The 26,144-nt window shown below is 38.8% G+C and overlaps 1 protein-coding gene across 2 annotated transcripts in view; it reads left to right on the top strand.

Annotated features, from left to right (window-relative positions):
- The window catches only part of LOC148370012 (plexin-A2-like), a 304,834-nt gene that overhangs the window by 183,636 nt on the left and 95,054 nt on the right, over positions 1 to 26,144 (top strand). For both annotated transcript variants that reach the window (XM_088332300.1, XM_088332301.1), the window contains 3 exons: positions 6,860 to 6,983; positions 13,817 to 13,970; positions 25,376 to 25,472. In XM_088332300.1, the coding sequence (XP_088188426.1) occupies positions 6,860 to 6,983; positions 13,817 to 13,970; positions 25,376 to 25,472 (375 nt within the window). The remainder of the gene's footprint in view (positions 1 to 6,859; positions 6,984 to 13,816; positions 13,971 to 25,375; positions 25,473 to 26,144) is intronic.

Raw genomic sequence — 26,144 nt, 5'->3', positions numbered from 1 at the left:
CGGTTGCCATTGTCGTTTGTTGTGCTGTCAACGAAGGTGGTGCCGACAGGTGAGCCGGGGGACCGATCATTGCTGGATAGAGTGGCATTGGCATCAGTGAGGATGATGGTGACGTCGTGTGGTGGGGCTTGGTCGACAGCCTGGTGGAGTTGGTCAAAGAACGCGTCCTTCGCATCCTCATCAGCGACATCGGTGGGGGCGTAGGCGACGATCACTGTCATCTTGCCGTGATGGTGGAGGAAGCGAGCAGACAGTAGTCTGTCGCTTATTGGTGTCCAGCTGATGAGGGACCTCCGGAGGGCTTTTGGAATGGCGAGAGCCACACCGTAAAGGCCGGTCCGACTCTCGGGGCCACTCCAGATGTAGCAATGGTTGCCAGCTGTTGTTTCACCATTGCCTTGCCATCGTACTTCACAAAGCCCTGCCAGGGTGATGTTATAGCGACAGAGCTCTCGGGACAGCAGGGTGGCAGCTCCGGGGCGAAGGAGTGTCTGGACATTCCAGGTGGCGACACGGGTCTTACGACGAAGGTCGATCCGTACTCGTTGGTCGGGGGCAGGCTGGGGTCCGTTACCGTGTTGGTCAGTCCGGCTTCTTTCTCTGGTCAGTTTCGTAACAAAGGGGGTTTCTCCTGGGTGAGTTGTTAGCCCTCCGCAGGATAGTCGGTTGGTGGGGCTGCCACCTCACAGCGTACCGACACGCTGGGGTCTTTGTTTGTCTGGAACCTACCCCGGAGACCGGCCCGCCATGGGTGACCCTACCAGGAGCAAGCTCCCGACGGTATCGCTCTCCAGAGTCACTGGAACACGCAAGCCCCCTCGCCGCATCAAGGCCAGACCCATCCGAGGGGGAAGATGATTTGTATGTAAAACAAATTTTAAAAAACTGCCATGTACTTATATGGCCGAATGATACAGTTACACGAGATAATCGCGAGAAGAAATATTTTTTTTTAAATGTTTTTTTCTTTTTTTTTTTTTATGAGCAAATTCCTGCAGTACAATAGACAAAGCCTCATGGCACACTGTTTTAAAATCCCTAAGACCACCTGACTAGGCTGTGAACTGGTTCTAAATAGTTCACCAGTGAGGGGGTCGTTGATATTTTCAAATAAATGTTATTTCTAACTGGCATGAGAACTCAAAGACATAATTATTGTTTTCAGGTATATTATCAATTGTTGTTGTTTAAACCACAACGTTTTCAGTCGTTTCAGGGATTAATAGCTGTTTAATTTAATGAAACATGTTATAATTTGTTTGAATGTATTCAGTCCAAAATGAACCGAATCAAATTGTGGGTTTTTTTTTTTTTGGTTTGTGTGCGGTACTTTTTATGTGTTCGTCTTGGATGCTATTCAGTCTGTGAGATTGTGCCTGGCAGTTTATCGGAACACTGGTATGGCACATCTGTTTCTTCCTTGTGTCACTTGTGTCCGATTAGATTTGCGTGCTGAATTCAAGGCAGCTCTCCTGTTAATTGATGAGGCTAATCAGCATAACCATTAGTGCATACAGGGGAACTTATTGCAGACATTGTGAGCAGTGTGACTGCATTTGTCTCCTCCCAGCAGTTTCGGTTTTATTGACCTCCCGCTTGCAGAGCTATCAATTTTTTCAACAAACACTCCAAATGCAGTCAGCAGCTCGAGTTCTGCTACGTTACTGCTAATGTTTTGTATACAATAAACGGATTTAGCAAGAAATTAGCAGTGCTGCAATGATTCTTCTGAATAATTTAATACTACATTTTTTCGCACTACACATTTTTGTAGCCTTGCAATCCAGAATTGTTGATAGATTGTTAGCCCGATTTATAGAATGTTTAATAATTATTTTTGTTGAGACTGCTATAACTAAAAATCATAAATCTCTTAAAGTCTTTGTCCTCGCTAACCTATCCTCATTGGGGTTTCTGGAATAAAATTGTAAAAATGCGTTCCCTGGTGAGTTATTTATTAGAGAACTATATACTGATCTTGTATGTATTTGAAAAATAAAGAAAAAGTAGAATTTTACTTAAAGGTCCTGTATGGAATTTGGAACTTTTTACCTGCTGATGCCATTTCCTGGCTTGTATCATCATAGCAGCCTCCGTCAAACTCCTTATCTGTCGCGTCCAAGTACATGCATCTCTTAGACCAGGGGTGTCAAGCTCAATTATACAGAGGGCCAGAACTCAAACCACACCTTTGGACGCGGGCCAAAAAGAATAAATATTTATTGAATACACTAAACCTTTCCTTTAAAGACAAAACAAAAAAAACAAATATGAATTTAAAACAGTCAGGAATATTATTCCAGAACAAACAAACTTAAACATTAAATTAAATTAAAAATTGTTGCTCTCCATAAAAATATCTCCTATCAAAACTATACAAATTGAAAATATTAAAAAACGGAAATATAAATAAAATTTGTGCTTTTCACTTTGGTAATTTGCTTTGGTGAAAAACATCTTCATAGTCTTCTTTAACTCTTCAACTTTCTGTCTTCTTTCTCTGGATTTGAGTTTTTCAGCTTACTTTGACGTTTTGTCTTGTAGTGCCGTTTTACATTAAATTCCTTAATTCCGGCCACAAAAGTTCCACAAATAAGGCCCACGGGTTTACCGGCAATGTCAGTTAACATAATTTTCTCTGTCATTGTGTTTTTTAGCATCCAAGTATAGTTTCAAAGTTATCAGCGTTTCATAGACCCGGGCCATTATAGTAGATGTATATAAAATGATTTCACGGGCCGGATATAATTGTACGCCGGGCCGGATGTGGCCCGCGGGCTGTGAGTTTGACACGTGTGTCTTAGATGCACTTGAATAAACTTTTTTTTCTTTTTTGGGGGGGGTCTGGGTTGGCATTTTGACACTGTGTGATACAGGCCTTTTCTTACTTTCACCATTCTCATGCCACCCTAACAAAAACTATGGTGATGAGCATAAGGTCACTCTCCATCGCCCCTTTCCCTTTCCTCTTACCTAACGTGTTCCATGGTCCGAACATCTTAATTAAACTAAATGCATATAGGCGCGGTGGAAAAATATTCTGAATGGTAATTTACTTAGTTGGACATTGCTGTCAAATACTAAAAGGAGAAAATATTCTTCTTTCAATTTTTTAATGACACCTTAGAAGACACAACCTGCCTTTTTTCTTTATTTCAAAAAATGAGGAACAAAACAATGTTACGGTGTTGCTATCAAAACCTTTTTTGTAAGAAATAAGGCTTCCTGTCAACATTTTCCGCTCAGCTAATGAGAGAAGCAAGGTCAGGCTCTAACTACAGCAAAATAATGGCTGTGTCCCGAAACCATGGCAACAGCAGATGGCCTGCATTGGCCTCCTACCACACTCAACCACCTAAGTCATCATCCACCCCTCGTATTACAATTTTCCTGACCAAATTCAATTTTGTACACGGAACAGAGTGTAATACTTAGGGCCGTCTCGTACCAAATTTCTAATAGTCCACAAACTGGTGAAAGAAACAATTCCAGTTATGAGTTCAGTTCACTCAAGCAAAATAACCATGTTTTGTCTGTTTGCTGTCTATATAATAATCTACTGTACCTTTTCACACAAGCTACATTTGAAAACCAGAACAAATGAATCTTACTGACACTTGATATAATGTTTTAACTGAACTGGAAATGTTTCCACAACTAAGGAATAGAAAGAATTGGTGTTGGACGAGCTACTGAAAAAAACAATTTTTAGTTTTACTTAATTTTAAAAGTAGTTGCATGACCCCGAAATCACTGACACCCAAAAGTAATGTGTTACTCTTAAGGTAACTAACTAGATAGAAATTACCATACACTCCTGTCGACGTGTCTGTACTCTAAAACTGCTTTAAAATAGCCAGATAGTAAAAGCCATAGAGGAAAACTCGTATTTCTGGTCGTGTGCAATCTGTATAGCTTACAAACTAACATGAGGCCCCCTATATCCATTTCGTCTTTTTTCTTCAAACCACCCAAAGTTTTCTTTCATTTCTGGTTACACTCCAAGAAGTTTTGATTTTCTCCAGGCTTGGTGTACAGAGACCCCTCGCTACTTTCCGCTTCAGTTATCGCTGGTTCACTCCTTTGTGTATTTGTAATTGAACTCTCTTTATAGTCGTTGATATCAATGTATCGTTCATTGTGGTCAGAGAAAGTTCACAGCAAGTGCTGCATGTGAAAGATTGTGTGTGCGTGTAATGGTTAGCTATGCCTGTTTGGTATGTAACTGTGATAGGCTGGTGTATGCTGTCAGTCGGGGAAGGGGGGATGCATAGTCTACTTCTCCGGATCAAAACAAACTGGAAAAGGATAGTGTTCTGCCGGGCGCTAGGCGGGAGGTGGCATGACTTGTTTGCATGGAACTTCCAGTGCGCGACACAAAGAGAAGAAACAAAGAACAATGACGGGTAGATAATTTTAAAAAGTCAGCAAGGGAAAAGCCTGGCCCTCACAAAGAAAATATGAACATTTGGGGTTTATCTTGGGCTTGAGCTAGGCTTTAATAACCGCAGACCCGGGTAAGGTTGGGTTTGCAATTATTCTTTAGGCTCGGTCTTACCTATACTACCAACACCAGAAAACAATTCATTATTGGCTGTTGAATGAGTGCTCATGTGCATATTCTTTGTCATGTGATATGAGCTACCTGATGTTCTTACAACATAATTGTCCTTAGAATGGATGGAGACCTAAAGAGTCAGCAGGGGTGACTGTCTGGGCTTTAGAGGTGATGTGGGCCCTTACACATAATGACACGCCCACAGCTTGCAGGGAATTGTCAGTTGATGCCGAGGGCAGGGACTGACCCATCAGAGTCCAATTAGAGCTGCCGCAACCAGGCAGGCCAGACACTTTAGATGAGGATAGAATGTTGGCGGGAAGCAACACTTTTAATTGGGAGGAAAGAAGAAGTTGTGGAAGGGTTTGAATAAGAGTCGTGGCTGAATGTCGGGATTACGTGTGAAAGAAGATGGTCTTGTCTTTAGAGGGGAATTGTGGCATTGACCCTTTGGTTGAAGGGTTGCAGAGGTACTGAAATGTTATTGCATCATTAGTAAATAAACAATGGTTTGCTAAAATAACTTACATTTTTTTTATTTGTCAAATTTGGGTGGACAACAGGGGGCTGAAAATGCTTCCCAGACACAAGAGCAGCATTATTAACAGTTTATGAATATTATGGATACAATTGGTATGTAAAGTATTACTGTGTTTTAGTGGGGCACACATTTATCTTGCCTCATGGCAGAGGGCGATAGTGAGTCTAAGGATTTTGATTTGATGACACCTCTGCCCCAAACAATATAATTATTTATGGTATTAGCAATCTGACAGCAAGTCAATCCAGCCAGTATGTTTTACTCATGGCATGGGATGTTTTTTTGGATGATTACTCAACTTTTTATGCTTTTATTCAAAAAGAGAGGCACACAGGATGCATTTGCATGTTGAGGTAAGACAATAAAACATTTTTTTCCATACCTTATATGTTAGCTTTCTTGCTCACCCAATCAAATAATAAATCAGCATTTGTAAATCTCGTTGTGCCTCAACAGACACAAATCCGACTGCACTAAACTATCTATGTTGTACTGGAGGAAACGTGTTGGTTATATTTGTATTGAAGTTAAAATACTCAATTCAATTTTAGCTTTTTTTCCCCATAAGAATTAAAAACTGGCACACAAATTGAACACCACGATAATGGAAAAACCTTGAAGATACTTGCAGAATCATCATACACATTTTGATTGCAAATGTCTACATAGTTGGTACAGGTGCTTGGAATCCTTGAAAATGCTTGAATTTTAATGTTGTTTGTTTAAGGAATGGAAAGTACTTGAATTATAGGTGGAGGTCTTGTAAATGCATGACATTTTTGCCATGTTTCATAAAAAGTCTTCTTGAAAATGATGCAGACAACGCTCTCTAATAGCTTCACTTCGCCATTGTATATATTCTTCCCCTGTGATTAACGGCAGCTGGTATTAGTTTGTATAGCATTGTTCTATGGAGCGCCAATGCCCCCTATGGGTCGCTCCCAAAAGGACAGATGTGGGCTAGGCCTGAACAGGGCAATATGAAATGTTGGAATGTGTACTAATTCAAGGGTTACATATCACTTCTGGACATTTGTTCACGGCCATACCGCCTTGAGAACGCCCAATCTCGGGAACCTAAGCAAGGTTGGGCCTGATTAGTAGTTGGATGGGAGACCACCTGGGATTAAAAGTTACGGTAAATCTGTCATTTGGTGCATGCTCTGCTGTGACAGCACTGACCGTGTCTCCTCGTACAGTCAGTGAAAATAGATTTCTCTTAGAAATTCAAATAAATTAAATCAATAAATGGATTTATTATGGGCCGTTCAAAAAAATGAAGGTAGTGTTTCCCAGTGATAAATTGTAATGGGAATAACTTCCTGCAACTGAAAAGGTAAGCTCCATATTATCGTCATTTTACCCACCACACATATGGGAAGAGATTTGAATAATAAATATGTATGCATGTATTGTTCAGATCCGCAAATATAATGTAAATCTCAGCTATATTTTTGGATATCCAAAATGCGTGATTCAAACCAGATTTCCTCTTTTAATGGTACTGGAGAATTGAAAAATTGGCTTTAAAAGTTCTTAATCTGTGCTTGAATTAGGACAGGAAAAGGATGTTGGAACTCTGTGTCTATCTTATCACAGAATGCTTAACTATTGGAATGCAAATATTATCAATTCACATATACAAATAGTACCAATATACCTGCACTCAATATTTGGGATTGTTCACTCTTGAAAGAAATGTGTATATTGAGCACCTATTCCCTGGCACTCACAGCACAAAATGGTGGTTCTCTCCTCAGATGCTCCCAGAGGAACCGATGCAATCGTGCACACGAGCCATACCGTTTCGCAGCTTCTCTGGACCAGTGTGTGAAGATCACCGTGTATCCTGACAGCCTTGCGGTTTCTGAGCCTAGCATGCCTGTAAGTCCTTGTAGACACACGTGCAATCCACTACATGAATATTATACCAAAGTATTTGGAAGAAAAAAAAGAAAAAAAATTCCATATATGCTACCCACGTACGGAAGCAAAATCATGTGAACTAACGCCCAGTGTCTTGATGCATAAACATGAGACGGGAATGTTCATAAGAGCCTTGTGTTGGCGTTTCAGCACGCATACGCTTACTTGCGTGGTGAGGTGCAACCGATGTGGTTGCCAAGATGCGTTTGCGTGGGAGATTGTGGGGGTGGTAAAAGTTGCCCAACTGCAGGGGTTGGGCCATGATTTGTGAACATGTGAGTTAGTTTTCCGGCTTAATAGACACAAAAATGCAGTCTTGGTCATTATTTTATTACCAATTGGATATAATAATAATAATAATAATAATTTCCTTGTATTGTCATTCTGTGTAACAATGTACACAGAACGAAATGTCGATTGCACCTGACCCGTTGTAGCGAGCCGATGCAGCCGCAGCCAACAGAGGGCGCCGCCGACCACTTTTTAAGTCTTAGGAATGACTCTGCCGGGGCACGAACCACCGACCTCCCAGTCTCAAAGCGGGCTTTATATGTTGATATTGTTTAAAAATCTGTGAAGAACAAAGAAATATAAACAGCATGTACCTTTTAAAAACTTTATTTCAACATTTTATTACTAAGCACAACACCTGAAATTATTTACAAGTGCAGTAGAACCCCAGGATACGACACTAATCTGTTCTGAGGTGGGGATCTCCAAGTAAAACTGCTGTGCAGCAGGGTAGAGAAACCATAGAGAAACCTATGGTTATGCATAGCTAATCAGGCCCAAACCCCCGCACCTCCAAAAAAACATTAAAATACTAAAATTTGTATATACACTTTCTTGTACAAATGGTAAATTTCACAGGAACAGTTAAGCATCTCCATGACAACACCGCCTCCTCACTAGCTCGCTTAATACAGAGACAAAACAACCCAATCACCTTTATTACACCTCGTGCCAATTAGGCTGCCAGAATCTAAAAACCAGCAAGGTAGCCGGGAAAACAAAAAAAATAGCAGAAAGGATTGACAGTGAAAAGACAAGTCTACCTTGGGTAGCAGCAGATTTTCAGTGTTATCCGAAATACGGACGTGCCTCGCAGCATGGACGCTGAGAGGCTAATTAGCACAAGAGCTTTCTTAGGGAATTCCATGATGGACAAAATGCTGTGATTTTTGCAGTTGCTGTTATCAAGCAAGTCCAACGTAATGAATGGGAAAGGGCATTTAAGGTCTACTTTTCACTATTAATACACAAAAGCAATGGCTCAAAATAAGCAGCTTTTAATTGAAGTTTGTGACTTTAAAATGTCAATTTATGCACATCAAAATTGAAAAGCATATATGGAAATAATGTTAATATAATTTAATGTTTTTCCTTTCAATTAGTCCATTCAATGTCAGAGATTCATCTAAGAAGGTACCAGCAACAGCACAAGATTTTTTACCATTTGTAAGCCTAAAGAAAAGTTAGTTCTATAGCAATGTAAGCATAGGGCATATCAAAAGAAAGCTTTAACTCTTATATTTTATTAGAAAAATGGATGTTTCCAGATTTTACCATTGTTTACGTCTCTTGAAAATTGTTATGTCTCTTGAAAATATTTTTAAGAAAATCTTCTGAGAGAAACGGCTTTTTGTGAAAATATGCATTTCAAGCTAAACATTCCCTTCCGTGCTTTTTTTGTGTTGCATTTGTGATAACTCCAATATCTAAACATTGCTTTCCACAAACACAAGGGCACATTGCTTGCAAAATAACATCGTATTGTAAAATATTGAACCTATGCAAACACTTTTTCAGCAGCCAATGTTTCGGGTGACATGATCACATTATTTCGGTCATCATTGCAATCATAATCCTGTGGATGTGCATGAAACGTCATCCCTCTCTGCCCCAATGATGACGAAGAGACTTTGTCTTTTTTTTTTTTTTACAAAGAAAAAAGCTCCATCCGTTCTTATCCATAAACAAGCAGAACATCATGACATTGCCAGGCATTCTCCTTGGGCTAGGTTGTTGGGGCCTGTTGACAAAGTGCCAGTAACCCACTTGGGAATGCCATAGAGCCACATGTCTGAATGCACCTCCATAGCCCTTTGTAGCACCCGGGAATCAAAGGCAGGTTTTACTCGTGTAGACTCACAACCAAGAGATAAATTTTAACAGATCTTTAAAAGCATAATGTGTTCAAGTGTGCCTCTAACACATTCTTCATGTACGGTTTTTGAAATGTTCTGTGAAGTAATCAACATAAGTAAGGAGAGCCACGTTAATTGCAAATGGAAAAAAAAAAATAATAATAACTGCAGGTATCTCATATGAGTCTACATCGCTTATAAGAGAACCTCTAAAACTGCTTTAAAATAGTCACATACAAAAATAAGTTTGTACCCAAAATATTAAAAAGGCGCGTACCTAAGAACAATAATTCCTTAATTTTTTGATAATGAAGATCAATATACTGGTTAAAAAGAATACTAGAAATATAAAATTTTCCAACCATTTACTTTACCTTCAAGCAGACCTTCAAAGGTAGACATTCGTCAAATATTTTTTGATTTCACACGCATTTATTTCTTTTACTCGATGGTTGTTCTCACTGTTTTCCACTTTTTCTTTCTTTTATCACCAACTGTCTTTGGACACATTATTAAGGTGAGAAAAGGGAAATCAAAAATAAAATAACAATAAAAGGAGATGTGGTTCATCTCAAACACACCTGGCATGGTGCCAATTGACTGAAGAGGAAGAAGGGATCCAGCAGTGTGTTATTTTCATTTACTGTGTAATTGACCCTTCATTTTTTCTCAATCAAGGGGAAAGCCCTGAATACAGGTCAACGACCCACTTTCAGGTCCTAACCCACCAGTTGAGAAACACTACTTTAGGAAAATAATGTTTGAATAAACACTGGAACAGTTTAAGTCTATTCTCATCTCATCTCATTAGCTGTACCGCTTATCCTCAGTAGGGTCACAGGGGGGCTGGAGCCCATCCCAGCCATCTCCGGGCAGTGGGCAGGGGACACCCTCAACTGGTTGCAAGCCAATCGCAGGGCACACAGGGACAGACAACTCATTCGCTCATTCACACCTGGGGACAATCTGGACCGGCCAATTCACCTGTAATGCATGTTTTTGGAACATGGGAGGAAACAGGAGTGCCCGGAGGAAACCCACGCAAGCACGGGGAGAACATACAAACTCCGCACAGGAAGTCTGGAGCTGGATTTGAACCCACGCAGGAGGTTCCCATGACATGAACTGTGCCGCACAAGCGCTAACCACTGCGCCGCCGTGCTTCCTAAGTCTATTCTATATTCTATTATATATCAATGTATTCAGAATTTAAAAAAAAATCAAACCGTTTGGGATTGGGTTCCTCTTTATCAAATAATGCGACATACCTTATGTGGCAAATTTGTCAACCATTAAAAAACAGAGATGTTTTTTGGTGCGTTATCTTTGCAGTTTTTGCATCTTTTTTTTCGTTATTATTTCACAAACATTTAATATTATACTTCACTAAATTCAATGGCCCACACTCACTACCCATATTATTTTATGTTTTCTATCAGACTCAGTCAGCAAACTCCTCAGACCTGATTTCTTTGAAGAGTCTACTGGTTCTCCAGATGATCTTTAATGGTTCTAGAGAGCAAAAACTGACAAAACAAGAACACGTCAGCATACTTTTGACAGCATATTGAGCTAACGAGGGACGCCATATAAACCGCTGCCGGGACGTTGTGCTTCCCTTTAAAGGGCCAGCAGTTAAGCTTCTCGGTTGTCTTCCTAGGTCCCAGCAGCCCTCAGGTGTTTAGTTCAGAGTCAGATGAAAACAAAGAGAAACTTCAAACAGCATGGCTCGTATACAGCTGCTAATGGAACAAGACGATGAAATGCCAAGGTGATAATTATCCAGTCTGCTGTTTCTTTTGGATGAGAACGAGATAACGCGACACATGTCTGCAAAATATATTTATAAATACATTTATTTACAGACAAGGGAGCATCGCCTGTGTCACTGTTCCCCAGAGAACGACTTCAAACGGGCGCATCTCCATATGTGCATGTTTTTGCTTTTGCATAGGAAATGCACAACATATAGAATGATGCTGCTGTTTCATGAAATGCATGAGTGAACTTTTTTCTCTATTTTCTGAATTGTTTGAAATAATTTAGCAAAATTAAAAGTGTTTCACATTTTTCGTAATTGCTTTTGATATATGTATTATATTTTCCGAGCGCTACAGCTTATTGCGTTGATCGTCATCTACCAGTCGATCAGAGAGGTAGTACTGGTTGATAATGTGAAAGTGCGTTAGGAGCTAAGTATTTTGGGGACATGCTCCGATCTAATGTCAGCAATACAGTGCTACTTATGATTTATTTTCAAAAACATTGGCCATGTTAAAAACATTATGCCCTTTGGCGCCAACCCTTTAACCTTTTCAATGCTATCACGGTGTCCTTTACTATCATGGTCTCTCCTAACACATACACACTCAGTTAAGGCTGTCCCCTGCCCACTGCCAGAGAATAGCTGGGATTGGCTCCAGCACCCTCACGACCCTACTGAGGATAAGCGGTGCAGTTAATGGATGGATGGAAAAGTTTGTGTGTGTGTGTGTATGTGTTTGTGAGAATGTGGTATTTATTCTAGACTTCCCATAAGTATTCATTTGTTTTAGTTGGTTTGATGTTCAAATACTGTTCAAAACATTTGAAAATGAATAAATGATTTCCCATCTTAGCGGTGCGGTGACTTGCTCATTTTGTAAGTACCGTATTTTCCGCACTATATGGCGCACCATGTTATAAGGCGCACCTTCAATGAATGATATATTTTAAAACTTATGCCATACATAAGACGCACCCCATTATAAGGCGCTATAAGTGCATGCTGGTTTAAGATCAGGTAATTGTGCAATTTTGTAATTGTAATCCTGTGCAGTCCTTCGAGACATTTTTGGGATTAAGGGCTATTTACGGTAAATAAATGTGACGACTTGACTACAATAGAGAATGTAGTTACTTTATGCAACCTCTAGATGTTACCACGCTCAAGGGAATGTCAACAAAATATTCAAAAAGGTCAAACTTTATTAACAAACAAGCTTTCCACAACTCCATTCACTCCCAAAATAAATAAACAGCCGTTTTATTATTTTCTCTGAGGTAAAGCATTTTCGTGACACATCTTTGACATCTTTGAACAACATCGACATATCATTTTATTTTTTGTCCATTTAGTCAACACGCAAAGAAAAAAACGTCTGATACTGTTATTTTAAATGAAACGTTAGTGCAATCGCAATAAAGTGACACTCGTAATGTGCAAAAACAACGAGTGCAAAGCAATAACATAATAACTGTAAAATGTAAAACGTAAACACACAAAAGAAAAACAAAGATCACTCTATAAGCTCCTCATCGACGAATCCCTCGAATTCTTCTTCTGCTGTGTTCGAATTGACCATATCTCAGTGAATGGGCCATCCAACACGTCCGGTGTTTTTGTGCCAGCGCTGTTCCCTTCATACGTATAGTTATCGTACTGACACTTCTGCTTGCCGCTCTTTGTTGAACAACCCACTGTTCAAGTGTCTCCTCTAACTCTGGCCATCTTGCTTTATTGCCACGGAAACTTTGTTGAGTTTTCCTTACTTGGCGGAGCTTATCTTCATCCTTTCTCCACTTCCGTACCATCGATTCATTTAAGTTTAACTCTCTCGCTGCCGCTCTATTGGCGTGTTGTGCTGCGTGACTGATCGCTTTGAGTTTAAACTCGGCGTTGTACGCGTGTCTCTTAACAGGAGCCATTTTCTTATACAAATGCACGTATGAAAGAGAATCTCGCTCTCTCTCTCTCTCTCGCTCTCTCTCTCTCTCAAACGTGACATTCTGAATAATTCTGCGTTTGTTTAAGGTAAATTGTGCTTTACATCTTCACCAGTCATAACCCTGGATTCAGACAAATACTGTATTTGTTGAATATGAATTAAGCAGTTTAATGGGGTAGCCATTTTGCCACTTAGTAAACAAATACAACACGAGCCCCGGCAACTACCAATCGTTTAATATTTCCCAGTATGCACAGCGCGAAAAATGGAGTCGGCGGCTGTTTCTCGTAGTTGCGAGACCTTGCGAATTTAATATTGAGCCATATATAAGGCGCACTGTGTTATAAGGCGCATGGTCAGCTTTTGAAAAAAAACAAGACTTTTAGGTGCGCCTTATAGTGCGGAAAATACGGTAGCTCGCTAATGAAAACAAGTGAGAAACCTGCTCTAAAATTTAAGTCGCATTTGGCCATGAATTTACAACCAGGTAGGAAAAATACATACATAAATTGTATTGGTTCATAAATCGCAACTTTACAGCTGATGAAACAATAACATGTATCCTACAACTAAGCCACCTTTGAGTATAGGAGAACACATCACTAATAATCTGTGTAAAATAAGTAGTTTATTGTCAGCGGAGAGGTAACCTGCGCTCGTTTTCTGTCACGTGCAAAAGCATGTATCACTACACACAGAAACAAGGAAATGACCCACATCTATAGTTTCTATTTAAAGACTGGTCCAAAGTGAGTAAACATCACAAGATACGCTACAACTTATTATTTTGAAAATAGCGTTAGCGAGAAAAAAACAAATTTAAACCTGTTTATAGAGCCACATATTTCGTATGTTTTAATTACTGATTTTCAGAACTTTTTTTAAACACATTTTCTTTTCCTGATATTAATCATCCCATACTCCCTCACAATTCCAGATGCTGGTAAAGGTCAGCGATGTCCCAGACCTTTCGGCAGGGATAACCTGTTCCTTCGGCAATCTGACGGAGGTGGAGGGACAAGTCAACGGCAACCAGATACTGTGCTTGTCCCCTTCAGCCAAGGATGTCCCACTCATCCCCCCTGACCAAGGTATTATAAATATTAATAAAGTGAATAATAATACCCCCACTATGTGCAGTGGGTAGGTAATAAAGCAAGTATAGTAATCCCTCGTTTTTTGCGAGGTATCGCGATTGACAAAACCCTCGAAGTAGATATCATTATTTATTTGTTAAATACTCTTAGACATTGAAACCAAAGAACAAATCCAATGTACAGGCTCAAGTATTTGTTTAATGAAAAAAGTTGTGAATTTTACACATTTTTTGTTATTGTTTATTTACTAATATCGTATGTAGTCTCAAATTATCATTTCAAAAATAATCCTGTTGCTTTATCGCACCACTTTATTGATTAAGGACACGTTCCACATAACTTCAATGATATCAGGGTTTGTGCGGGTGCTTGAGATCCTTCAAAATGGTTGAATTTCAATATTGTGTTTTCAAGGAATGAAAGTGCTTTAACTTTGGGTAGAGTGATTGTAAATGTGTCTTAACAAGTTTGCTTAAAAATGACACAGACACTGCTCTCTGGTGGCTTCGCTTTGGGATTGTATTTCTTCCTCCTTCATGTATAACAGCAGCTGACAAATGCTTGTATGGCATTGTCCTATTAAGTGTCAATGCTACCTACGTGTTGCACCAAAGAGGACCGGTGCATGTACACCTAAACAGGGCACTATGAAATATGTATAAATGCAAGGATTACGTACCAAGTATGGACATTTATTATGGGCGATGCTAAAAATTAAGGTAGTGATTCCCAGTAAAAATATGAATGCAAAAAACTTCCTTTGACTGAAAATGTAAGCTACATATCACTCTCATGTTTACCCAACACCTATAGTATGACACAAAAGGAAGTACACCCCTCACATTACAATCTGTTTAATTGAACAACACTGAAGAAACATTGAAACAATGAAAGGTAGTCTGTGTAAAGCTTATATAGCAGTGTAAATTTCCCCCCCCCCCCAAAAAAAAAAACATATAATACAGCCATAAGGAGATAAACCCGGTAGCAAAAGTGAGTATACCCTAAAGAGCCTTTCCCCAGAGCCTTACAAATTACCACTGGAATGCCCTTCCACTCCTCCATGACAACATGATTGAGCTGGGGAATATTCAAGATCTTGTGCTTCTCAACCTTCCACTTGAGGATTCCCCAAAGATGTTCTATTGGATTTAGATGTGGAGACATGCTTGGCCAGTCCCTCCCCTTTACACTTAGCCCCTTTAGAAAAGCCTCGGCCATCTTAGACGTGCATTTGCGGTCATTGTCACGCTGGATTTTTTTCCCTGACCCAGCTTCTGGTGGGAGGGGATCATTCTCTGCTCCAGTATTTCAAGTACATCCTTGAGTTTGAGTTTCCCTAAATGAAAAGCAACTCTGCAATTCCAGTTGCACTCATGCATCCCCAAACCATGACATTCCCAACACCATGCTTGACTTTAGGCACGACACAAACATGTTTTACTCCGCAACACATGCCTCACACCATCTGAGCCAAATAAATTATTCTTTGTCCCATCCGACCAGAGGATATCTTTCCAGTAACCCATGGAAATGTGTATACATACTTATTTTCATTGTGTCAAAGTGATCTTTCTTCACTGATGTTCTATTAAATGTTATAATGAAATATTTGCAAAAATGTAATTGAATGCCTTCTCATATGTCATCATATATCTGGTGGTTTAGTAGTTAGGGTTCCGTGCTGTCACCGCTACGACCCGGGTTCAATTTCCGTTGTATCCTCAATACGGTAATATACTACCGTAAAACCTTGTGTCTAACGCGCACCCAAACATTGTTATTATTTAGCTCACCACTGCTGTCTTGCCTCCAGCAAGACATTGTCCAGTCTCATGACAGCAAAATGGAAAAGCTGAGAGAGGATAAGAGATGCTCAGGGAATGACGAAAATTTCAGCCTGACAGACATTGATGAGCTGATGTTAAAGTGTAGACTTTCTTATCTAAACCAGGAATCCAGTCTTCAAAAAGACTGTTTAAAATTAAAATCCACTAACACTGACATATTTCAGTGCAACCAGACACACATGATTTTTGATGATACATGAGATTTACACACGGAACAACAACAGCCCATGTATGAAGTTAATTACTTATATATTTTTCTTTGGAATTTTAGAATATCGCAGACTGGGTAAAGTATCTGCTAAAATCTAATCCACCAAACAGTTTAACGCCCAACAATATTCTTATGGTCCGGCCCAATTTGTGCCTAAAAATAGTGTGATGATAAAAAAAAAACCTTTTCATGTGTCACTTGTATTCTCAGTGCTCTAGTAGATAGGATCCGGCGCACTCCTGCAGCGGTTTGGGTTTGATTCTCGTTGCATATAATGTTATGCAATTATGACCATTGATGTATTCTGACTCATCAATCCATGCACAATTACAGTACTTTTACAGTACCCTAGGCCTTACTGTAGTTTTATTTCCATGTGCCTTGAATATAGCAAAAATATCACAAAATATTATTTAAAATTATATTTTGCTGCACCATAAAGTGTGGAAAACAAATACAGTGGAACCTCAGTTCTCGACCATAATCCGTTCCAGAACCCTGTTCGAAAACACATTTGGTCGATCACCGAAAATCGTTTTTCCCAATTAAAGTAATGTAAAATTGTTTTAATCCGTTCCAACACCCTGAATGTTTACCATGAACGTAAACATGAAGCTAACCCAGGCTAATCGTACGGTCGCGTTAGCGTAATCTTCCGTACGAAAGATTACGCTAACATGAACGTGTAAAAATAAAAAAATCAGGTCGTTTACACGTCATTTAGTACCCGGGTCTCCACAACAATTGGCTAGCGCTTCATTGAAAGGGGGCTCCGTTCCAACACCCTGAATGTTCTACGTAAACAAAGCTAACCTAGGCTAACCGTGCGTTTGCGTTATTGTAATCTTCGGTACGAAATATTACACCAACATAAAATTGTAAAAATAAACAAAGGGTAAAGAAAAGAATTATGAATAGGATTTCTTACCTTTGTGGTGCAGAAGCCATGCTGTATGTATAGCAAGATCGGAAACTCGCACACCTTCTTCATATTTTGCTATTATTTCTTTCTTAAATGCAATAGTTGTACCACTACTCTTCTTTTTTCACCTGTAGCAACTTTGCTGCTTGCACCGACCTTCTCCGGAGACATAATTAGGGGCTAAAACACTTGGTACATCTATATTAAAAGTGAAAGCAAAACGAAACACGTCCGCACGTGATAACAGTTCTTCACGAGGGGTGGGGGCAATCTACACAATCTACACCCGTACGCCGCTCAGCATCGCACCCTAGCGTACCGGCGTTCGAACTCCGATTATTTGACCGAACAGCGAAGCAAGAATTTCTCGAAATTTTTGGTCGAGAAACGATTTGTTTGAACTGAGAGGCGCTCGAAAACCGAGGTTCCACTGTATATGTGCTTGCACCCAAACTTATTATTATTCAGTTGCCTCATAAACACAAATCAAAGGGGTGTTTTTTTTCTAAAAAAGTTGTCCCTTTATTATAATTGACACTTTAAATGAGCGATGCTTTATTTATCAAAGTCGTTTCTAATAATAAATCATGCAAGGTCATTAGCATGCTGACTCACAGGCTACATAGTTGTTGTTGGTTACAACATGACTGCCTTTGGACATCTTCTACTTTTTAGTTTTCCATCAGCTCTCGCAAACACTCCCTAAAGCAATATTGATTGAGCATCACATTTAGAGCAGCACAGCAAGCTCACACTAATTCGGCATCGGACGAGTTGCTGAGAGGTGTGCCCGACGGGAAGCCCGCTCATATTAGTACCTGATAAAGGAGAAGAACGAGTAACCCCCAGCCTGTGGGTGATGACACGACTGAGCACATTTGGACCCTCTGGTTGTTTGCAAATGTAAAAGTTCTTACATTTTTGCTTGGGGCCTGACAGATAAGTTAATGTGCTGGATTAGTAGTCTAGCACTGAGAGACGGTCACCTTCTGGGAAATGTACTATCTAGATGAAGATACCAAATTTTGCAGTGCAAGATTGACTTGCAGATATGCATTAAATAAATGTAAGACCGAGTGAAAATATATGTTGGCCTGGGAACGGATGGGCGCTCCTACGACCCTATTGGTTTAGGGACCCAACCAACCGACCAATATTGGTTTACATATACAGTAACTACACCCAATTGGTTATTTACCACAAGTTACTTATTTTGATGTACCAGTAGTCCCAAATCTATCATTTGCATTTTGTCACCAAAAGCAGTAAGCGAAAACCGAATACATACAAAGAGCATTCAACAAATAAAACAAACTGTATTCGTGGATGTTAGATAAAAATATGAATTTAATAGCATGATTTGTTGGCAATATATTTTCAAAGACACAAAATGATAACTCACTCCCAATATAAAAAATGTAATATATTTGCCTTTATTTATGTCTAATTTATACAGTGCCATGAAATAGTATTTGTCCTTTTCCCGATTTCTGTATTTTTTGCATCATTATTACTTACAAAGGTTTTGGATTATCAACCCAATTTAATATCACACAGAGACAACCCACGGAAATACACAATGAGGTTTTGATTTGTTGATTACATTGTTTAATGCACAAAAGAAAATCAAAACTTACCTGGCCTTGTGTGAAAACTTAATTCCCCTTGTTTAATCACTAAGTAACTGTGAATAACCACAGTTTTGGCAAAGCTGAGTTCAATTCCACAGGCCACACTCACATTTGATTGCCACCACCATTGTTGAATCTGAATCTGTTAGGAAAAGTGAAGTAGGCTACAAAATTGCAAAACCCAATTGGCATGCCATGATCCAAAGAATTTCCAGAAGGAATAAGAAAAAAATAGATTGAAATCTATCTGTCCGTATGGGTCACGAAGTCCTTTCCAAGGATGAAGGGCCCCAGTGAACCACTGTCAGAGCCATTATCCACAAGTAAAGAAAACTGGCAACAGAAGCAAATCTTCTTGTGAGTGGTCAACAAACTAGGATTACTCCAAGGGTGCAACGGCGGCTTATCCAGGAGGTTACAAAAGAACCTTGAAAAACATTCAAGGAACTGCAGGCCTCACTGGCCTCAGTAAAGGTCAGTGTTCATGACTCCACTGTAAGAAAGAAACTGGCCAAAATGGCATTCATGAAAGGCTTCCCAGGAAAAAAAAAAACACTGCTGTCTTCTTACATTTGCAAAAAAAGTATCTTGATTACCTCAAGACTTTTGAAGAAACATGTGGACTGATGAGTCGAATTTTTTGGGGAGGTTTGATCTGGCAAAAAAATGGCACAGCATTCGACAAAAAGAACATGATGCCAACAATAAAATATGGTGGTGGCATGTGAATGGTCCGGGGATACTTTGAAACTTCCGCCACAGTCTTGTAAAAGACTCATTACCAATGCTTATCGTAAACGTTTCGTTTCTGTTATCGATGCCAGAGGTGGCGCAACTCGCTCCCAGGTTCAGGGGGAGATTATTTTATCACATAAGGCCTGGCTTTGATTTTGTTCTTATGCCTTAAGATTTGGAAACAACAATTCAAAACTTTTGTATTTTCTTGGGTTGTTTCTGCATTGTATTAAACTTGTTTGATGACCTGACACCTTTTGTGAGTGATAAATATGCAATAAACACAAAAATCAAGAAGGGGTCAAATACTTTTGCAGCACTATATTTATTTTGATGTTGATATTTTACATATTGTGCATTCTCAAATAATCTCATTCTACAATAAGATGGGGGTCAAATTAGGATTTCCAATAAAGACAAGTTGTTATCCTCATAGTTAGAAATCAGATGTATGTATTTGTTCATTTTTTTAATTTTTATTTTAATCAACAACAAAAAAACTCATTGGTATTTATTGGTTGGTTGGGTAATTTCATCCCAGTCCTTACATCTAATTTGAACACAGATGCTGCCCGACCCACAAAGGAGTTAGGTTCCGGACGATTGTTTGTAAGTTGAATTTATTCGTAAGTTACTTCAGTGCTATATTTTGTATGTTTTAAGGTTTATATAAGTAACCGTCTTTTTTTTTTTTTTTTTTTTTACTAAAAAAGAAATATTTAACAAATAATATGCTCTATAAAGATAAATAAAGTGAGGTTTTACCTACTTTTAGGACTCTCGCTTCAAGAGGTCCTCCTCTGTTGTAAAAAGTGTCCGAAAACCAGCGTTCCGGCTATTTTCCCTAACACACCAAGCTTTCTTATCCCCCTTTCGTTTCAAAAGAAAATGCTTGCCTCTTCCTTACATTTCACACCAACCGTATTGAATGGATGCTCAAAATATTAAACAATTAAAAACGTTAAAGTTTTTAGCGCACTAGCAATACAGTACATGTTGTTATGATTACACACGAACCACAAAGTAGAAGCCGGATTTCTTATTCGTAGCGTAGGCTGGGTAACCTCTCACAGCGCCTCACGGCAAAAAGAAGCACTACAGTACTGTCCTCCACTCAGAAAAAGGTTCACACAATACAAAATCTAACTTACAGCAATGTCCGGATATTTTTCAACATCCAGAAAAAAAATGATCTTCTCTGCCGGAATCTGTAAGTTGATCGTTGGTAAGTCGGGGAGCATATGTATTTCCAAATTTAGAATCTTTGTGAAAGTCACCCTTCTAACATGATTGTTCCCATTGCCAAAAGCAACACTAATATCCAAAATAACATTTTATTAGTACAGGGTGGTGGGCAGACTACAGCACACGGGCTACGTTCAGCCAACCAACCTAACACGCTAAACATGAAGAGAAAAAGTACAAATAGAAAATGTGTTTTCTTGCCATTGTTCTCTCATGTGTCCCTATGTGACCCCCTTCTCCATAAAATATATTTTTATAAAACATTGTGTACATTTAAATAACGTAAATGATTCTTTTAATTTATTTATTAATAATGCAATTGCTAGATTTGCATTTTTATCCCATATTTTTTCAAATAAACATAAATAAAGGCGAATGTATCACATTTCCTGCAAGAGAAAAATCATTTGCATTTTGAGTTTTTATTTCATATAACTTTTCAATGCCAGAAGTTTTTCTCAAATTGGAAGGGAATTTTTGCTATTTTGACTCATCTTTGAAGGCCTATGGAAAATGTAGGTTCTTAGCTACTGTATATAAGTATAGGACATGTCAAAAGAAAGCTTTGAACCCTCATCTTTAAAGAGAAAAAATATTTTTCCAGATTTGTTTGGTAAAAAAAGTCGAGCATTTTTAAGTTTCTTGCAAATACTCGTTTCCAAGAAAACTGAAAAAACTGCTTTTAAGTGAAAGGATGTAGAACTTTCACTTGGGTGCTTTATTTTTTTTGCTTTTGTTATACCTCCAATGTTTAAGCAAGTCTTTAATAAACACAAGGGCACTTTGCTTGCGAAATAACATTTCATTGCAAGAATACTGAACCTATGCATGAGCTTTTCTTCCACCATGAGTTCCCTCGGGCGACCGTGTTCCTTGCGGACGTTCACGAAACATCAACCCTTTCTGGCCAGATGATGACAATCGGACTTCGCTGTCTTCTTTTGAAAGATAACCGCCTATTACTATATGTTCATGCCTTGCAACTATCGCCACACTGCTTCACTATGCCTACTCTCTATTTTGGGGCCCTACACACACTTATTCGCCGTGAAAATAAACCAACACTAGGAAGTAGCGGCTTCCTTGATGTGTGGACAAAGATCTGATCAAAGCCACCCTACCATACTATGGTGATTTATCATACTGGAATAATACCCAGAGGCTTGATACTAAGCAGCACCAAATACTTTGTTTATTTTATTTTCATTTTTTATTATTTAATAAACAGAAAAAAATATACTTTTACGTTTTAACACTCCTGTAAAATGCATCTGAAAACGTATATATGTGTTTTAGCATTGAAAATGTTAAAATTGGGGTATGATATATTATTTTGTTTTAATTTTGAGTTTTTCAAAATCAATTTGATCAAAGGGACAATCCCAAACAAATGTATAAATAAATACAGTTTATATCATGTACATAAAATGCCTCATTTATATTGTTCATACATACATATCAGTAAAAGATAGGATAACGTTTTCCCTCATGCATTGCGAGACTGTCGGCAGAGACAAAACAATAAAATCAATCGCATTTGTTCCCGTTCTGCGAATTTGTTTATCTACCTTATGACCTATGACTCAAAACGTTGCTGATGACTATGTATTTGTATACAGTCGAATAGGCTTGGTTCCCTGTTTTTGCCTGTTTAAGGTGACTTCTGGACATTTCCACTGCACTTCCGCAAAGTAAGTGAGTGAGATAGCCGTGTGGCTTATGAGAAGATTGAAGGGTGCAAATGACATTTACCTGAGGGAAAACATTCATATCTAGGCTTGATGCTTCTTCCCCTGTGGGAGTTATGTGCAAACAGAGCTGTCATTTACTCGCAGGATGGAGGATTAGCACCCCCACTGCCCGGCCTCCTCAAAACACACAGTGTTTCTCACACACACTGCACATCATCTATTATTCAGCATGTTTGGTTTCATCACCCTGTGGCCAGCTCGTCTCGCCAAAAACACATACTTTGGGTGCGTCAACAGCTGTTCCGATCTGTAATGATAGTCGAGTGCCCAAAAAAACCCATCCCAAGTCCAATAATCTCGGGTCCGGACATTTATTTGTACAAATTATCGAAAGGTCAATAGACTCAGTGGACTATCAAATGTGTGGTTGCTTTCAAACAGATGTGGATTATTAACCCTAACAATCAGATTTTTATTTCACTTGTCAATATTTCACATCTTGATTGTAAAAATCTACGCTATTTTAATATAGATGTTTACCTTATTGTCTGGCCTATTAGGCACACAAAAAAAAAAACAATTTGGCCAGAAATGTGAAAATGGGCCTTATTTACACCGCAGAATATGGTGGTTGGAAGTGAATACAGTAATCAAGGGTATGCGATATCCTACATGGTTTTATGGTAAAACCGTACATGCGCAATGATTGGTCAAATCAATAAACATATATAAAAATTGAAAAACATTGTATACAACACTAATCAAATCTGAGTCGTGAGAGTGCTGACACGTTACCATGGGTGGTACAGGTTTTGGGATCATTGTCGAGAGGACGGCAACTCTGCACCGGATGTTGAGAGACAAACGTGTCTACACACTTGTTTGAAATCGGAGCCTGATTCCCAACAGGTGCTATAGAGAGAACAAGGGGTTGTGGGTCACTCAGAGCTCCAACACACAGAATGGAATCTGATTTCCAGGCTGTTGGACTCAACAAGCATGCATGTATCAGCCTCACCCACAAGCTAACACTGTATTTATGGAGTCTATTCCCCTATAGTTGGATGAGATTGATAAGAGGCTATTCCAAAACACAAGAATGCAAAAAAATCGAAGGTTTTTTTTTTTTCATTTTTCAAACTGATTAGATAAGATTCAGGCCCCAACCAATTATCGCTTAATGATGGTAGATGGTCTGCATTTATATAGCGCTTTTCAAGTGAATGAAGACCTCCCAAAGCGCTTTACAATGTACTTCACACTTACCCATTCACACACACACCATTAGCGGCCATGCAGCCATGCAAGGCGCCGACCTGCTTATTGGGGGCATTAGGGATTCAGTGTCTTGACCAAGGACACTGGGCATTTTATTCTGGTTGGATGACACACACATGATCTCAAAATGTAGAATGCAAAACGCACAACCTTCAATGCTGAACTGGAGTTTATATGTGTGTTAATTATCCATAGGGCTGCAACCAAAGAAGATAAAAAATCGATTATTAAAAGTGTTGGCAACGTATTTCATCATTAATTTGTCGTGTAGCCCGATATATGCGCCACTCAACACGTTATTTCAATGCAAATAAAATAGTGCATTGAATTCATCTAGGGACAAACTTGTAGTCGCACTTTGATGCGGCAAAATGAACTTTGAGAACGTATTTTGATGCACAAATCTAAATGTATTTAAATAGCACTTTCAGTCATAATAATGCAACTCCAAGTGCTCTATAACAACATTCAATGTACAATAAGATAACACGCGATGAAGTACTTTTATTCTCCGATGTAGCCTCTTTCTTTTCTTTCTTGCATTTTATTTAAAAAAAAATGTCTTACATACTGTTTGAAGGTATATGAGCATGGGTTTGTATGTATTTCTGTTTATTGTTGGGCTATTGTTGGATTTTTATCAGTTTATATTATATGATTTTCAGTTGTTTTGTGCACTATTTTTAGATCTGTCCAACACTTCAATATTTGAGTAGAAGATAATTGAACGGTGTTTATTTAAAAAAAAATCAGTTTAGTCCATTTATCAAACAAAATAATAGATTGATTCATCGTTTAGTAATATAATCCTTAGTTGCAGTCCAAATTATCTACATTTTTTACTTTGGTAAATTATGTTTTTCCCTCTTTTGCACACCCATCCATCCATTATCTGCACCGCTTATCTTCAGTAGGGTCGCGGGGGTGCTGGAGCCCATCCCAACTACTGTATCTTTGGGCAGTGGGCAGGGGACACCCTGAACTGGTTGCCAGCCAGTCGCAGGGCACATAGAGACAGACAACTCACTCGCTCATTCACACCTAGGGACAATTCAGCACGGGGAGAACATGCAAACTCCACCCAGGAAAGTTCAATCTCATGACCTTAGAACTGGGCCGCACACGCACTAACTACTGCGCCGCCATGCTGCCCTCTTTTGCACACACTTCACTAGCAATTACCTGCTAATAAAATGACAGGCCCACATGCACAATACCAATTTCTGTGAAGTATTCAATTCATCCATTTTTAATGCAACTAATTTGGTCAGATCCGTCTTAAAAAATGATATCATCAAAATTAGCAATCCCAAGAAGGCTCATGAATTAATTTAGGGAAACAGAATGCCTTTTAAAATTAAGTGTTAACTGTGGTTTAATTGTTAAAACCTTGTCATAGGAATATCCGGATACACGTAATATTCCCCATTAACCACAGTAAGAAGTGTATGACACGTATACACCAACAGCCAATACTTAGATTATTGTTGCCTTTTCAGCGTTATCACCTTTGATCTTTTGATCTGTGTATCGCGCAAGCAAATAACTTGTTTTATTTAGTAAAGTACTTGAAGAAAATATCTTACCATTATTCCTTAGGAGTGAGTACAGTAATCAAATTTTTATTACTGGCTTGTGCACTTTACCTGTTGCAATTTTTCACAGTTTGGATGTTAATCAGTGATTGGTCTGATGGCCAAAAAATAGTAATTTTGAGCAATCACTTACAAATTTTACACACAGGGCATAACATTTTAGTGCTCCTTTCTTAGGTGCTAAAGCAGGAAATTATTCCTTGAAAATTTCTCTTCACCATCTTTTTGTGTCTCTTCTCAGATTGGTCGGGTGTGGAGCTAAGACTCAATTCTAAGGAGACGGGCCAGATGCTCATTAGCACGGAGGTCAAGTTTTACAACTGCAGTGTCCACCAACTGTAAGTAACTCTCTCGTTTTGACCTTTGATGCCCAAAACCATCAAATGTATCCTAATACTTTATACTTTGAACATAAACTTCCCTCTTTTACATGACTTTAAACGTATTGTATTCCTTTTAAATGATTAGTTTTCACGTCACACAACATTTCAATACCACTACAGCACATGAAACTACAGGTTACTTCAAGCAAAACGCTTTCCCTTAACAATTTCCAAAAATGACATTTTACCTCCGTGATTTTTCATATTTTGCTTAATGTTATCATACCATCAGAATCATTATTGTGCCCACTCAAAAGGATAAGGTAATTATGTCCAGGAAAATAGCCTTTGCAAATAAACAAATACTCCATCTATAGACTGTGCATTTGACTGCATATTACGTTACAAGTACGTTAATCCTAGAAATGTTTTGTCTGGTTAGAACACATGTTAAGCACCGTGGTATCATCTTGGAGCATTTAACTGATTTATTATGTCCTATTAACAATGGCTTGGCATGCGGTCAGTGCCGACAAAATTCTAATCAAAGGTATATTTTTCTTCACAAAAGGGCATTCTCAAACAATGTTCTTTGACATTGTTGCAAAATCACAGCAGACATCCGTTTTACTAAATGTGTTCAAGAAAATCCAAAGCATTTGTATACACGAGGCAAGTGACTGACTT

Source organism: Urocampus carinirostris, chromosome 3 (genome assembly GCF_059441175.1).
Source record: "Urocampus carinirostris isolate Australia breed hairy pipefish chromosome 3, RoL_Ucar_1.0, whole genome shotgun sequence".
Taxonomy (NCBI): domain Eukaryota; kingdom Metazoa; phylum Chordata; class Actinopteri; order Syngnathiformes; family Syngnathidae; genus Urocampus; species Urocampus carinirostris.
This window is presented reverse-complemented; position numbering and strand designations above follow the sequence as displayed.